Here is a 15,812-nt window from a genome sequence, read left to right as displayed (position 1 = left end):
ATAAGTAATCACACAACTCAAATAATTAAGAAATTATTCGTTACATAATAATAATAACTTAAAACAAACACAAATTATAATGACAGTTAATAAGCCTCATTTAAAAAAAAAATAAATATATATGTATATTTGTGTAATGTATATATGATGTTTATATGTAAAAAGATAAGAAAGGTTTTTAAATGTTCAAATAATTATGATTAATTAATCCAATTAATTCTTACAAACATAAAATGTCTTTTTTTTTGTATGTTATAATAAAATTGGAAAATAAAAATATACTTGATGAAAAATAAAATTACACCAACATAGGATGCTATAAACTAATTTTATATCCAGAAATAAATGGAAGTCCTGTACGTACTTTTTCCTGATATTTAACATAGTCTTCACCAAAGAAATTTAATAAAGTTATTTCTTCGATCAAAACACGATCATGGAAAAATCTCCATGACATCAATGCATATGCACAGAAACAGAATGGATTTTGAAGTACTAACTGAAACAAAGATTTATAAAATATTAATTAATAATATAATAAAAGTAAAGAGTTATAAATGTCTAATTCTCTGCAAAATTTATGATGCCTCACCTGTGTTCCTATAGACCAATAAAACCATCCTACATAACTAGGATGTCTGCATAGACTGTATACACCGTGCGTAACAAGTTGGTGATTATCATTTTTCTCACTTTGCACAACATGATTAAAATTGTGCTTTGCAGTACACATTGCCAGTTTTCTCAGAATTTCACCAGAGACGCACAATACTAACCCAAAATAGGATACTGGAGAAGGCAGTTTCAATTCATAAAAATAATGCCTCTCTATGAAAAATTCTATCCAACTGAGACTTGCTGCTACACCATATGCTATGCTATGGTTAAGAATAAAACTGTCGATTGACAATAGCGCTGGATTTGTCCATGCTATAGCTAGAAATTCAGAATAATGGAAACTTGCTAATATTGTCATATAAATTCCAAATATCTGCCATGATGGCGATGCAGTGATTGATATTAAAATACCAATTCCAAATACATATCCAAGAAACAATGCTCTGATTGCCACCTGTAAGAGAAAGAAGAGCTTGAGTGCAAAATTTTAATATACAATAACATACAATAACAAGGCAAAACTTACTTGATAAGCAAAGCCACGAAATGCCAAACATGCGAGTACATTTATGAGAATGTACTGTATTATATGTAAATACCAGATATTTGTAAAATATACAACATAAATGTCAAGCTCTAATCTCAAGAGTAATTCAGGGAGAAACGATATTAAGCCTGCTGTGATAAAACAGAACAGACTAAGAATTCCATCGCTGCACAGCATCTTTGTGGCGAATCTTTTTCTCGACAAATATATGCCAATCTTTTGCAGCAATAAACAGCTTGTCATTTCTCATTAAGCCAGCATATATATGCAAGACTTTTAATAATTATCTTTAACAATTTGTGTCTCTTGTATATCCATGTTCTATAATAAAAGTATCTCTCAATTAATGCATCTTTCAACTGCTTTATTAATAATAATATATTATCTCACTTTTTTAATAATGAGAATTGAAAAATTTCTTAAAAAAGTAACATATAAAAGAGCACGATAAAAATGCTAAATCAATTTTCAAATGGAGAGAAAATATGCGATACTACTAGGTGTATGTACATACTACACACTACACAAAATCAGCTGATGATCTCATCAATGGATGAGAGTAACTATGCTGCCGCCAAACAGTTAACTTGGGAAATAGTCAATCAATACGAGACGTATAATTGAATGAAAGTATATACATTCTATATGAATGATTTTTTGTATTACGAGTACTAGTAATCATCAGAACGATCAGAACACAATCTGTTCTGTGTAACATATGTGTTGTTAGAATCTTATGCACAGTGAATTAAAAGTATAATAATTTTACAATAGGTTATTATATAAAAAAATATAATACACAATAATATACAATACGTGAAATATTAATACGAAATGACTACAATGGAGAGTTTGAAATACATTTATCACTTACCATTTTCTGAACGATCAGAATTTTGCAAAATTATGAATCAAAACGATAAGTGGGAAGAGTTGGCTGGTAAGTCATCATAGGGTCCCAAATGCATACAAAGTATATATTTATTTAATACTACTTCGATCACTTGTTACTTGACTTTGCACATTAAATTGTATTTTGTTTTATCTTTTTTTTTTACTTTTTATGGTATATTCACTATATTCTTATTTAGTAATGATCAATTGTTGCAAATATGATATGTTACAACTGCGTATATGCTGCCAATATATTCTATTAAATTGGAATTATTTTCACACTATTATAACTTTAACAGGTACCTGGATGAAGTACGATGTTCTAACAATACAGAGTCTAAGAAAGGAGAAGAATCCCACAGATGAACTTTTGACACTATGGGGTCATCACAATCATACAATAGTAGAATTATTTGTCTTACTGTCGAGAATGCAACACTATCAGTCAATGGTACCCTTGTTACCTTTTGTCGATCAAAGATTTCATCGACTTTTGCACAATGGAGAAGCTAATTTGCAAAACATACCACACAAACAGTTGATCAATAAGAACACTAAGGATTTAAAAATTGGAACACAGAATTTTAATCAACGTGCATCGCCACAGCAGAGTGTCGATAAGATTTTAAATCAGCCACTGACTATCAGTCCAAGCAATTCTAATAATTTGCTAGTAGCCTCGCCAGGAGCGGCTGCTGTCTTTCTGCCATCTTCACAAAATACTGGCAGTAACGGCAAAAAGATCAATGAATCGCCACTACCAAAAACAGAAACTACTCTGCCACATGCAAGTTATAGCGAATTAGCTATTGCTACAAATGGGTGGAATCCACATAATATATTGGGAAAAGGTGGTTTTGGAACAGTATATAGAGGTATGTATTTAATTGATATTAACATGTTAGCGATAATGTTATAGAAATTTAATTTTGGAAGACTTACTTATATTAAGTAAGTAGCATTTATATATAATTATTTGTATTTGTATGCTTAGAAATAATATTTAATTTTTTTATATTTTAAAATTTATTACTCTGGTTGGCTTTGTATAACAAAAATAAATTATAATTTGAGTTATAAAAGATATGCGAGTTAAAATAATTGTTATTTATTTAATATACTACATTTTTGTTTGTATATACTGTAGGCACTTGGAAAAACACTGATGTGGCAATAAAGAAGATTCGACAAAAAGGGCCTGATTCAGATGAAAGTTATATTCTACAACTTCAACAATCATTGAAAGAAATAAAAATTTTGAATTCTCGTGCTCATGAAAATATTTTACCTTTATACGCGTATAGTTTTGGCGGCGAGGCACCGTGTTTGGTTTATCAGTTAATGAAGAATGGGTCTTTAGAGGACAGGCTCCTATTAAGACAAAAGACTAAACCACTAACGTGGATACAAAGACACGAGGTTGCCAAAGGTATAGCACGCGGGTTGCAATACTTGCATATCATAGGAGAGAAACCATTAATTCACGGTGATATTAAAAGCGCGAATATTTTGTTGGATAAAAATTTCGAGCCAAAAATTGGCGATTTTGGCTTAGCGCGGGAAGGTCCTGAAAGGGATAGTATGAAGGTGAGTAATTATCATAAATTTAATAGTAATCTAGATACGTATGATTACAAATGATTTATAATATATAAGTTGCTAGAAAATCTCAAAATAATCGATTTCTAAATATTCTCAAAAATATTAGGATTATTTTAAAAAATTTGAGCACACTAAATGGAGACTTATATTTTATATTATAGTATTTATTAAATAACAACTATTACTAAATAATTATTAGATCAGCAAGATTCATGGAACAAGACCCTATCTGCCTGAAGAATTTTTATTTGACAAAAAATTATCCACAAAAATAGACACCTATAGTTACGGCATAGTTTTATTCGAAATGGCAACTGGGCTTCGGGCTTACGATGATTCACGGCCTGAGAAGAAATTTTTACGAGATTTAATCGATGTTTGGGAAGACAAAGATCTTCTTCTATTGATAGATAAGAAGGCTGGTGAAAAAGACAAACAGGTTTACAAAAATTTAATATCCTTAGGAAAGTGGTGTGCTAATCGATTGGCGCAAAATCGACCAGAAATGGAACTTGTATTTCGAAAATTGAATGATTTATAAACACGTTCATAATCACAGCGTAATATATGTTTGCCTTTTGAGATCGAGCAAACCGAATCACATATTTATTTCAATTGCAAATATGGAAACAATATATAAGGAGCATATTGTGATATAATAGATTATGGCTGATGCATTTTGTAAATATTACTGTGACAGAAAAATAATTATTCATATTTTTACATTATATATATAATGTATTATATGAAGTCTTACATTGTTAAGAGAAGTTTTGCTAACAAATTTTATATAATTGTTTTAATCAGCTTTACTAACAAATTTTATATAATGTTGCAAAATAAAGAATATTAACTATACACGGATTCATCTTATTATATTTTGCTTATTTTATTATACCCCTTAAAAATCGGAATAAAACTCAACAAATCATAAATTGTACAATCTATATAAAAAATATATTATCACATTTTAAGTCTTTATTTCTGTCCTAACACGTCCGCTTGTCATAAAAGTGTGAACATTCCACTAATATTTCGTATGTGCAAAAGATAGCACAAATAAATTAACTGATCATTATAAAAATGATTACATAATATTCTTTTTTCAGTATAATGCAGGCTTCTAGTAGAAATATGTAAAAGATTAAAAATACATTTGTATTTCACATATAGAAATATTTTTGGACCTGCTTTAATATTGTTCTATTCATAATCAATGTTGATAACCAATAATATCAATTTTTTGTTGAATTATTACAAAAAAAAATCACGTATGAAGTAAAATTAAACTATTTCATGTGATATCCATTATCTCTATAATATTAATTTTAAGAAGAAAAAATTCTACTTTTATAAAGTTCTTTAAAATACAGTATTTAAAACAGTTAAATTATAAAATTAATATATTATCTTAATTAATTATTTATTGTGTTTATAATCTGCGAAATATAATTTTACATTTACGTATAAATTTACATATGCTAATTGAGTATACAAACTAAACCATAATAACTTAAAAATTATATTAATAAAATAATTTATTATTTTTATAGAATTATTTAAAATTTTATCATGTTCCCATAAACAAAATATATTATATTAGAAATTTTACATGCAAACGAATAATCTATATATATATGAATTGTAATTATAGCTTATATATAATCTGATGCTCTTAATTCCATGTCTAACTGAATGGAATATATTTATCACAACACTTGGGTAATTATTTTACTAGTATATACTTGAAGTGCAATTAATTAAATTTGTACAATAAAATCTTATCTATGTTTATCTACATTTTTGTGGTCTATGTTTAAATATAACATATAATAATTCAACATAAAATATTATTTCTTACATTATAGACAAATTATCAAAAATTAAACATAGTCTCCGTATATATGTATATATTATGTACATTTAATCGCATGTATTATTTAAATCTTTCTCATGGTATTTTAATAATTACCATATGGAATGTTATGTCATTACGATGCTACGGATTGCAAAGATAAAGAGATTCCATTAGTTCGTTTCATTCCAAGCTAATTGCTTCAAATTACAATAAAACATATATTTACAAAAAGATCGTAACTCTTCTGTATTTTTATTATTACTTGATTACACATGCAAAAACATTTGTTTTTAACTACAATCGCGACTCTTGGTATTTTTAATTTGTCAGAACGAAACAATCTCTTAAAATTTCTTCTTAGTCTATTCCATTGTCAGTTCTCCCCAATGTCAAATGACAACTGTGAAGTAAATAGATAAGCAACGCAGGATGTGTTAAAGATACACACAATTTAAAAGTATTAATAATACAAACATGTAAAATAAGAATTGTTAAGAATACGGAGAATCCGTTGTAAACAAATCGGTTTTTGATGTAATTTTCTTGATCACTGGTAAAATATTTATCGAAGTGTATTGATTTCCCCCGTTGCACAAAGGTATTTTCAAGTCGGGATTATCAAGACTTTTGATCGCCTCTTGCTCTTGCTCCTGTTGTTGCTCATTGAGCATCCGTAGAGCGGACGTTAGCGACAGCATTATTGTCGTCACCCCGATAATACCAAGCAGATACATCAACACTGTCTGTGCGACTGGTAGTATTTGTAGTATTAATTTTAATAATATATGAAGATAAGTCGGCAAAGACTGAATATTCTGAAAGAAAGAGATCTAAATTTATTACATGATTTGCTGATTGCATATGATAAAGGCAAATAACATTATATCATACATATTTTATTAATTTATAATAACTCCTTTATTAAGCGTTATATAAAAAAATGGTACAGGACTTTTCTGTTTAGTTTACTGTGCTCTACGTGCTCACGAGCGTTGTCAAGGGTGCTTTGGGACACCCTGTATAATATATATCCTCTCACATACATATATATTTTGTATATGTGGTGAGAGGAGAAGATAAACTATATTTGTATATAAAAAAAATATAAGGCTTATATATTTTAAATCTTGAAATCGTATATTAAAAAAGAATTAACATAAACAAAATTAAAAAATTTATAAGTACAATAAAAATGAACGAAATAAGTTATACTAATTATGTAATTTAAATTTATAAATACACAGAAAAAGAGATGAATATAAATATCTCAATCAGGGAAAAACTCTGACATTATGGAATTAGCCGATTAAAAATATAGATTAAAATTTTGTTCTACACTTGAATGTAATTAATAATCAGTGATTTTGTAATTATTTTTATTAATACATGTGCTTGACGTTATACAATATTTTTTTATGGTGACGATGTTGCTTAACAAACCGCAACTAATAGGTACAATAAAAGAAGCGGATTAGAGAAAGTGGAGAGATATATAATCCGCTTCATAATTTTCATAGAGAAACGGAATTTTTATATATCGATTGTGAAATCATGCAGATTACTTACCATATCGGACCAAAATAAAGGTATCGTCATGTTATTAAAAGCTGCAATCTTAGGGTTGTAGCGTGTGGGATGCATTATCAAATTTATCTGATTTCTTGAATGGAAATATATGGGCATACCAATTGTCTGAAAAAGTAACATCAAAAACGAGTTTAAAAATTTGTATTCATGTTTATAAATAAACGCTAAAAAATCTAGATATAAAATTTTAGATTTAACTAAATTTATTTTTATTGCACTTTAATTATATAAGAATTTTTTATTTTTGTTTACAAAAATTGTCACATCTAAAAATTATTTCTTATATCGTATATTTGGAATAATAGAAAAGATTTTAACTCTGTTATTTGTGAAGACATTCTTTGATTGATGCTAATGCTTTTATGAGAAAGCATCTAATGTCACAAAAATCTAAAACATATTGTGCAATTAAAATCTAATAAAAAGATATAAAAGTAAGGCTCTTACACGATTAAAATCAAGTAAAATCCGAGTAAAAAGGCAAAAGAGCCGCGCGCAATTTTTAGGGCGCAAAGGTAAATAATTTAAACCAAAAAATAAATTAAAAAATTAGAGAATTTCTTTAATTACATGATTCGCGAAAGGCGGACGTTTCGGCCCTTTTTTTGGCCATCATCAGCGCAAATAATACTAAACTCAACAATATAAACGGTATACAGAAATTTATTAATAATTATTAATTGATTAAGACTTTTCTGTATACCGTTTATATTGTTGAGTTTAGTATTATTTGCGCTGATGATGGCCAAAAAAAGGGCCGAAACGTCCGCCTTTCGCGAATCATGTAATTAAAGAAATTCTCTAATTTTTTAATTTATTTTTTGGTTTAAATTATATACCTTTGCGCCCTAAAAACTGCGCGCGGCTCTTTTGCCTTTTTACTCGGATTTTACTTGATTAAAATCTAATAATCTTAAAAAAAATTTTTGCATTAATAGTTACATTTTCATGTGTATGCGCCATCCAGATTATTACATAGATTATAACTGTTAGATAAGATTGAAATAGTATTGAATAACTAATAAATAACTCTCGCAAGCGTGTTCTTTATACGCATAATTCTGAGGAATGGTGTCACGCGATTGAATAATCTGTACGTAAGACTTATCCAATCTTTTATATAAAAACATGAATAACTGATGAATACCATGAGTTTATTTGTTGTAATCGTAATGTCCAATATTTGCTATCAATAAATATCACTATAACTTTTTTATTAAATTTTGAATTTTTACTGACTAAGATCTTTTTTAAATTTTCACGTTTTTAATAATGAATACAACAAAATTATACAATATTAAAATAATTTCTTAATTTTATGATTTGGTAACATATGTCTTAAACAGTATTTTGTTTTCCGAATGTTATTGTATTTAATATTATTTACTTGTTGTATTATTGCGAAAGATTCATGCTTCTTTCGATCCGGTTTAAGACCTTCTACATTCTCCGGCAAACTCGGATCAGCATCAAGGAAATGTGGAAGAGATAGTGCCACCGGGATATCTAAAAAAAGAAAAATCAAGACATAAATAATTCATTAAGTTTTTTTTGATACCATTTCTCAGGATAATCAAATGTATATTCGCAATTATTTGTAATGAGTGATGAAATATCAAAATTACCACAATTTACGACAAATGCAAAAGTCGCTGCATAAATTTATCTCTTTATAGCAATGACGCAACGGAATGTATGTAATGTAATGACAATTATAATTATAGTTAATTATCATCAAGCTTATCACAATTTGTACGTGTATAATATGTACATACGCATGCAGTGAGTTTATATTTTTAAACAGACATTAAAATAATAATCTAAAATTAATAAGTAATATGCAAAGAACGTAATAAAAATAATTAACATATAATCATAAATAAAAGAGCTTATACCATTGCAATTTTTATTTAAAATACATTAATTCTAAATTATTTTTCCAATGAGTTATACTCATGTTATATCCAGAATGCACATTTTCATATTTGAATAGAATTACGATTTAATCAAATTATGACTATAAATTATGTATGATAAAGAAAATGAAAGAAAAATGTTAATATATGCAATATATGTTAAAATAAGCATGTAATAGCGTTTACCATCTGTAGGTTATTGTTAGTTTGATAAGATACGTACTGTAATAGCATGGTGTTACATTAGACAATCCTTTTTTTAGACAGGTCTTCATCTTGCGGCAATAGCATTCGTTGTCCGGATTTTGATCAGGCGTATCAGCAAAGTCATCCGTAAGAGTGTAAAGATATCCTGGCAGGCCACTTTCCGTAAACACTTCTTTCTTGAATATAATCGGTAGCGTTCGACAAAATGCTTTTCTGTACACTCTGAACATAACATGCTTATCTAAGTGTGATGGGAATATGATACCTTCCGTAGCACCTTGGATCGTGTTGCAAATTAAATTCCTAAAACAAAAAAAGTTAACACTGAAGTTGCTTTATTAAATTGTAATTAAAAAATAGAAAATAGAAAATAGAAAAAATAGAAAAAATAGAAAAATATTAAATATTAAATATTAAATTAACATTAAATATAGGTATTTTATATTGTAACGTTTGACTGGATGTATTGACTTATCCATATATAAATCTCAATATTAAGACAAATTTAACGTGATAATTAATGTGACTCAGAAACACATTAATTAAAATAAAATGAAAATTATATTTAATTATAAAATCTATATCCAACCTACTTTTTTAAAATTATTGTTTTAACTAAATTTATTATAATCTCTTCAAATTTAGAAGTATTTTGTGAGATATATATATACTGAAATTAAACTTTTTTGGTCTATTACATTAGTTTTTTAACTACTTTATTATGAAAAAAAGTCGAGAAGAATAGGTGCACGCATATTTTTTAAATTATTATGAAAAATTTCAAAGAAAGAATTGTACAAATCGCGATGTCGTGAAAATGCGCAGTAGCTTTCATCGAATATATCGACATTTTAATATTTCCTGGAATAATATTTGTGGATTGGAATAATTTTATTGATCTTTGCGGTCTCACTTGTATTTGTATATTAGACATTTACATTTGCACAGTCAAAGACATCTTAACATAATGCGTTGTTTGATTTGAAATAAAAATCTCCGTGGATTTTTATACTCGTGGAAGTGCTACTTAGCACCTTTGGACAGAATAATACGATACCACTTTGTGTTTTGTATTAAATTTTTTGTACGTATGTGACTCGCTTGACATAATGCAAAACATTATACGGACGATAAAACGTAGAACTTATCAAGTAGAGTTTGCTGTTTATCTAAAGAAAAAAACCCGCACTTTTCCGCAGCAAGATCATTAAGATTTTGTTTTTACCATAGACATAGTATATCTAGACCAAGTGTTGAGGAGTGAGGGCCAAGGTGCACGTAGAAAAGGACATACTCTGTTCCGTGCCCCTTGCCTTCTCTCTCACTCGCACGTAGCATGACGAAAGAGAGCGCTATGCTCTGTGCGAGCGAGAGAGAACGCAAGGGGCACGAAACAGAGTATGTCCTTTTCTACGTGCACTTCGGCTACCACTACTCAACACTCGGTCTAGATATACTATGTCTATGGTCTAGATATACTATGTCTATGGTTTTTACCCTTCTCGAGTCTCATTGCCTTCTGTTTCAACGTATCCCCACTGCGCCAATCCGGGGCTGCCATTGTACTTGTCAATGCTGAGATATCGTCCTTTTTCGCTCGTCATGTTAGCATTCTTTCGAAGATTTACCGTCACGGTATTTTCCCCGTCATCGTACATCTAAATATACAGAAAAATATAACATATAGGTTTTAATAAATTTATACCAAAGTTTTTTTGTTTTTATACAAATTTTATATTTTTAAAGACCTGTCGAGAGTGCACAAAGCATCTTTTTCTTTTGTAATTAATTTGTTCTATTTGTGTATTAATCATTATTTAAAAAATTATTTATTTATTTAATTCTCCGCAACATTAGACATGTAGTATTATATGTAACGGGATGGGGAAGAGAGGCATATTATGCCTCATATGCATTTTTGTTGCAAATTGCAATATATAAAATAATTTATTTGTATAATTTCAGATTATATTTTTAATAACATAAGACAAAAATTAGATTACAATGTTTAAAAAGTAAAAATCAATTTTGAACAAATAATTCCGTTCGTTTAATGATTACTTTAATTAAACATCATCGCAATAGAACATATATAATAATAAAAATATAATAGATATTAATTTTTTTATAGTCTTTTAAAAATGTTTTTCTATTATTATTATAAATTAATTTATTAATATAAATAAATAAATTACCTACTTACAAATAAAGATATGAATATTAAATATTGAATCTGTCTTCAATTATTATTCTTTTATCAAATGTAATAATTTTTTTTCGACATGAGCTTGTCGCTAATCAATTATTTTCAGAGTTAATAAAATATCATTATAGAACAATGAAATATAAAAAATAAAATTTGATAGATTATTAAAATATTATAATTGCAAATATAATATAAAAGAGGCTGTGAACAGAGATATGATAACAATCTTTTGTTATATGTCAAATTTTAAGATTATCAAAGCAACTACTTATAAATCTATTTTTTTTTTATTGCGTATCGTAAGATATATATTATAATATGCATTAAAAATTTCTTTAATAACATGTCATATTCGGCATATTGCGATTGTATGCTCTGATTAATTTCTCTGTATGTGTATAAAAAATTCCGTACTCATAAATAAGCAACTTTAAACATGAAATGTGTTATTTGAATTATTAATGCAACTAGAGAAAGGTGCGTCCGGAAATCATGTCCCTTGAGACCGTATAGTATTAAAGTCGTTAACACTAACCTCGTGAACCCTGAAACGAGCCGGTATAAATAGTGAAAGGATCAACGACTCGCAATAATTGCGAAAAGCGACAGCAGTTCAACAGCCGAGTCTACGACACTATTTAATTTGCTTTTTTGCATTGCCATATAATCTCGATTAGGATTCAGATTATGAAAATTTTATCTATTATATTTAATTTGAAAAATCTCTTAATATAAAAAATATGATAGAAATTAGAAACAAATTTTTAAAATTTTTCTTTATCGTAATTTTTATAAGATATATTGTTTATAAAAGAAACAATAAATAAAGATTTATGCGATAGAATATATTACCAAGTTTTAGCAAGGAAAGAATTAAAAGAATAAAGATGAACTAATTTTAATAAATAGAAATAAATTCCAAATAACATTTCTAAATTTTGAAGAAATAATATTATGTTATAAAATTAATATCTATGTAATTTGAATAACATAAAAATATGTAAAATATATTTTAATTAAATCGTTTAATTTAATCGTTTGTATAGAACGGTATAACACAAATGTTTACGTTAATACGTACAGCATAAATTTTAGAATTGATGTGTGGAAGTAAAAATTTTATTTAATAACATGAGCAAACATCTGTCGATATTGATCGGTTTCAAGGCAACATTCCTTCGATTCGGGCATATCGTTTTGGGCGACAAAAAAATTCTAAAAAAATATCTCCTTTATTTTGATGTTGTTACAAAGATAAATACGTGCACTGAAAAACCGGTTTCTTTTCATGTCCCACAGTCAGGTTCTTTTTTTTTTTGACAAGACAGTATGATTATGAATGATCTATTTTAAAAGCCGCGCCACGGCACCAACGCAACGGTGAAGAATAATAGCTTTCTTATTTATATTATTTATACTGCGCCAGTAGAAATGAATTGCTGCAATGACGTAAGTAGACGTATTTATTTGAAAGGCGCAGTAAAATGCAACAAACATCTAAAATCAAATTTTTACATGAAAAATGGGATACATGTAATTTTGAAGTAGCATATTGCTTGGAGAATCTAATAACTGCAATAACAGTTAATTAATAAAAAATATAATTAGTTTTTTATTATTAAAATCATTTATCATCAAAATTATTTATATCAGTTTTTTTTTGCAAGGATAAATGCTGTGAAAATTGCATTAATTATTAGAGTACTCGCATTCTCTCCTCTTAATCAAAATTTACAAAAAACTCACATACATCATTTATTAACAAAAAGCGTCTGTTTAAATATTTAAAATAACTGACGTATTTTTTTCTCTTAATGCTTACTATATTTTAGAGTAATTAAACAAGTTTATCAAGAAGATTTATTTTGATTTTTATTTTAGTATTCTTTCTTTCTATGATTAGGCATAATTGCGAATAGCAATTAATACATTTTGTATAAAATCAAAAGTGTGTTCTATGAAAACACATCTGAAATCTAACCAGTTTAGTCGCTATTTTGTAATGCCGAATAGGCACCACCAGGTTTATGACACGACTAATAAAACCTTTCGCTTTTGCATAGACTTTACCTTGACATTCTTGGTCATTGCACTTTTTCAGTTACTTTTAAACTGTATCTTTAAGCACAAACTTCATAAAAATAAACACATCAACGAAGCTATAATTTTTGTATTCAGTCTTGATAAAGATAGAAATCGTTATATTTTTATATATTTATAATTAATTTTGTCGATAAGAATTAAAATGTTAATGGTTTTATTGATTGATTATGCTCACTAATTAAATTGTAAACTGTTAATAGTTTTTTATTTTTCAATAAATGTGCGTTAAAGTGTATTTTTGTCCTAAATTATTAAACTTTCTAATGTTTTAACGATTAGTTTATTCAATAATTTTTTATAGTGCTATGCATTTATAGTGTTATGCATTTCTTAATGCTTTATTTATGATACAAATAAATGTCGATTTATTTACCCGGTCCAGAAGACCAAACTTTCGAAAGTTGATGAAGTTTGGCACGATTCCACTGACCAATGTCACCATTGAATCCTCATAACCCCACAGATAATCGTACACCGAAATATTCAGGATTGATTTGGCACCCATCGCGTTCGCCAACTGTACTATAGGATAGTTCACGAAAAATCCGGCATCATGCAAAGCGGATAAAACACCCTACGGCAGAAAAAAATCTTAATACCAACTAATCATAAATGCATTATAAGCAGTATGTCATTGTAAATAACATGTTTCAATAAGCAAATTATTATTTTCAATTGCTTACAGCCTAAAGTATAATTGTATAAAAAAAGTTACACAAGACTATCGTCATTATATTGATTTATTGCTCTTTGACCCTACAACTACGTGTGATTGTATCACAGACTTCTATATGTAGTAGTCACTGGATTGTATACATAATGTATGATGTGTGTTACATGCATAAAATCTATCAGCAAAAAGAGCGGCAGTAACACTTACTTATTCATTGTTTTGCAAATAAATCAGAAGAATTGCGTATGAAGCAATCACAATTATAACAGAACGATATTTTATTCTAAATATACTTTTGCAAACTAAACATTTTGATGTTTCCTGTGCATTGAATTATATATATTATTACACTGTAAATTAATTTTATTGTATATAATTTTATTGTACAAAGTTGAGTATTATGATCAAATGACAACATGACATATGTTAATCTCTAATGCACGAGTCAGAAGTAATCATATCGCAGGGCGGAAAGTGAAAGACGTCGCCCGCGATATTTCAAGTTGATAAAACTCGTATAATATGTAAAATATTTACATTATATCATACATTGTTGTATTCGTTTCAAATAGCGCTACAATTTTTATCATATCGAAATATCCATATTATTATAAAAAAATTACTTCTCCGTTTGTTAACACAGATAGTTTCTGGAAGCAACCACTATGCTCACAATAGAGTTCAGTTTGAACCATTTAATTTGATATATATTTGTTATAATCTATCTCTTTTAGTTTAAAAGATAAAAGAGGGTGGCCACTTTTAATAAAACAGCCTGTATACATAATAATTTTAAGATGTACATATCATTGTAGTGCATATTATTGAAAAAGTTTAGATGGTTTTTATATATTAAGATACTTCTATACACAAGTTAAAAAAAGTTTCTGTATTTCTCGCTTTTTTAAATGTATTTTATAAAATAAAATTAATTTATAGTGTAATAATATATATATAATTTAATAAACAGGAGAAATCAAAATATTTATAAACACACACATACCCACTTCCTGTTATTAATTCCAAAAAAAAAAATTCCATAAAAAAAGGAATATGAATTTACGAATATTTTTATACTTTTTTTATTATATATAATAAAGTATGTTTGCATATTTTTTGTTATTAATTTTTTTGGAAGGATTTCATATATATATATCATATATGAAAAAAGAAGAATGTATATTTCATGAATTTTTATACCTTTTTTATCATATATAATTATATATCAAATAACTATACGTTTTTAGCAACAATATAAAAATATTGAAAAATTCGTTTTAATAAACTTGGCTACTAATTAATTAAGAAAATTTATTGTCGGAATTATTTAGTATTAATGCACTAAATAATTTCTCTAAAATATGATAAATATAATTTACTACACTTACCAAAAAAGGTACATTTGGGACATTAACTATGTCCTTTTCAGGATTGCCAACTGACATTTCGGGTACGTAAGTTACCGTTCTTCTGGGAATGTAGCTCATCGTGCCATTATCGTTAAACGTGATGTTACTGTTTTCAAGGAATTCTCTGCATCAAATATTATAATGTACACTCGTTGTTTTCTAACAATTATTTATATATATATAAGTATCTTA

At 27.5% G+C, this 15,812-nt stretch overlaps 3 protein-coding genes across 3 annotated transcripts in view; 1 reads left to right on the top strand and 2 right to left on the bottom strand.

Annotated features, from left to right (window-relative positions):
• Positions 1–134: 134 nt before the first annotated feature.
• LOC115242747 (protein-S-isoprenylcysteine O-methyltransferase) lies at positions 135–1,685 on the bottom strand. Its single transcript, XM_029819272.1, is given in 4 exon segments — positions 135–499; positions 593–1,072; positions 1,145–1,354; positions 1,356–1,685. Coding segments are annotated over 4 exon segments (933 nt in total). The 5' UTR covers positions 1,416–1,685; the 3' UTR covers positions 135–316.
• A 53-nt stretch (positions 1,686–1,738) lies between these two features.
• On the top strand, positions 1,739–4,521 carry LOC115242746 (serine/threonine-protein kinase pelle). The gene is made up of 4 exons (XM_029819271.1): positions 1,739–2,105; positions 2,359–2,934; positions 3,207–3,646; positions 3,861–4,521. The coding sequence occupies exons 1-4, from the start codon at positions 2,000–2,002 to the stop codon at positions 4,200–4,202; spliced, it is 1,464 nt and encodes a 487-aa protein (XP_029675131.1). The 5' UTR covers positions 1,739–1,999; the 3' UTR covers positions 4,203–4,521.
• Positions 4,522–5,065: 544 nt separating this feature from the next.
• Positions 5,066–15,812, bottom strand: part of LOC115242744 (scavenger receptor class B member 1-like) — a 23,113-nt gene continuing 12,366 nt past the window's right edge. The window contains exons 5-11 of the mRNA XM_029819268.1: positions 15,600–15,744; positions 13,912–14,112; positions 10,727–10,887; positions 9,246–9,532; positions 8,494–8,612; positions 7,086–7,211; positions 5,066–6,334 (exon numbers count right to left, since the gene is read on the bottom strand). Of these exons, the coding sequence (XP_029675128.1) occupies positions 6,011–6,334; positions 7,086–7,211; positions 8,494–8,612; positions 9,246–9,532; positions 10,727–10,887; positions 13,912–14,112; positions 15,600–15,744 (1,363 nt within the window). The 3' untranslated portion in view covers positions 5,066–6,010. The remainder of the gene's footprint in view (positions 6,335–7,085; positions 7,212–8,493; positions 8,613–9,245; positions 9,533–10,726; positions 10,888–13,911; positions 14,113–15,599; positions 15,745–15,812) is intronic.

Source organism: Formica exsecta, unplaced genomic scaffold (assembly GCF_003651465.1).
Source record: "Formica exsecta isolate Colony F162 unplaced genomic scaffold, ASM365146v1 scaffold62, whole genome shotgun sequence".
NCBI classification, from domain to species: domain Eukaryota; kingdom Metazoa; phylum Arthropoda; class Insecta; order Hymenoptera; family Formicidae; genus Formica; species Formica exsecta.
Note: the sequence above shows the minus strand (reverse complement) of the source record. Positions and strands in the feature narration are given on the sequence as shown.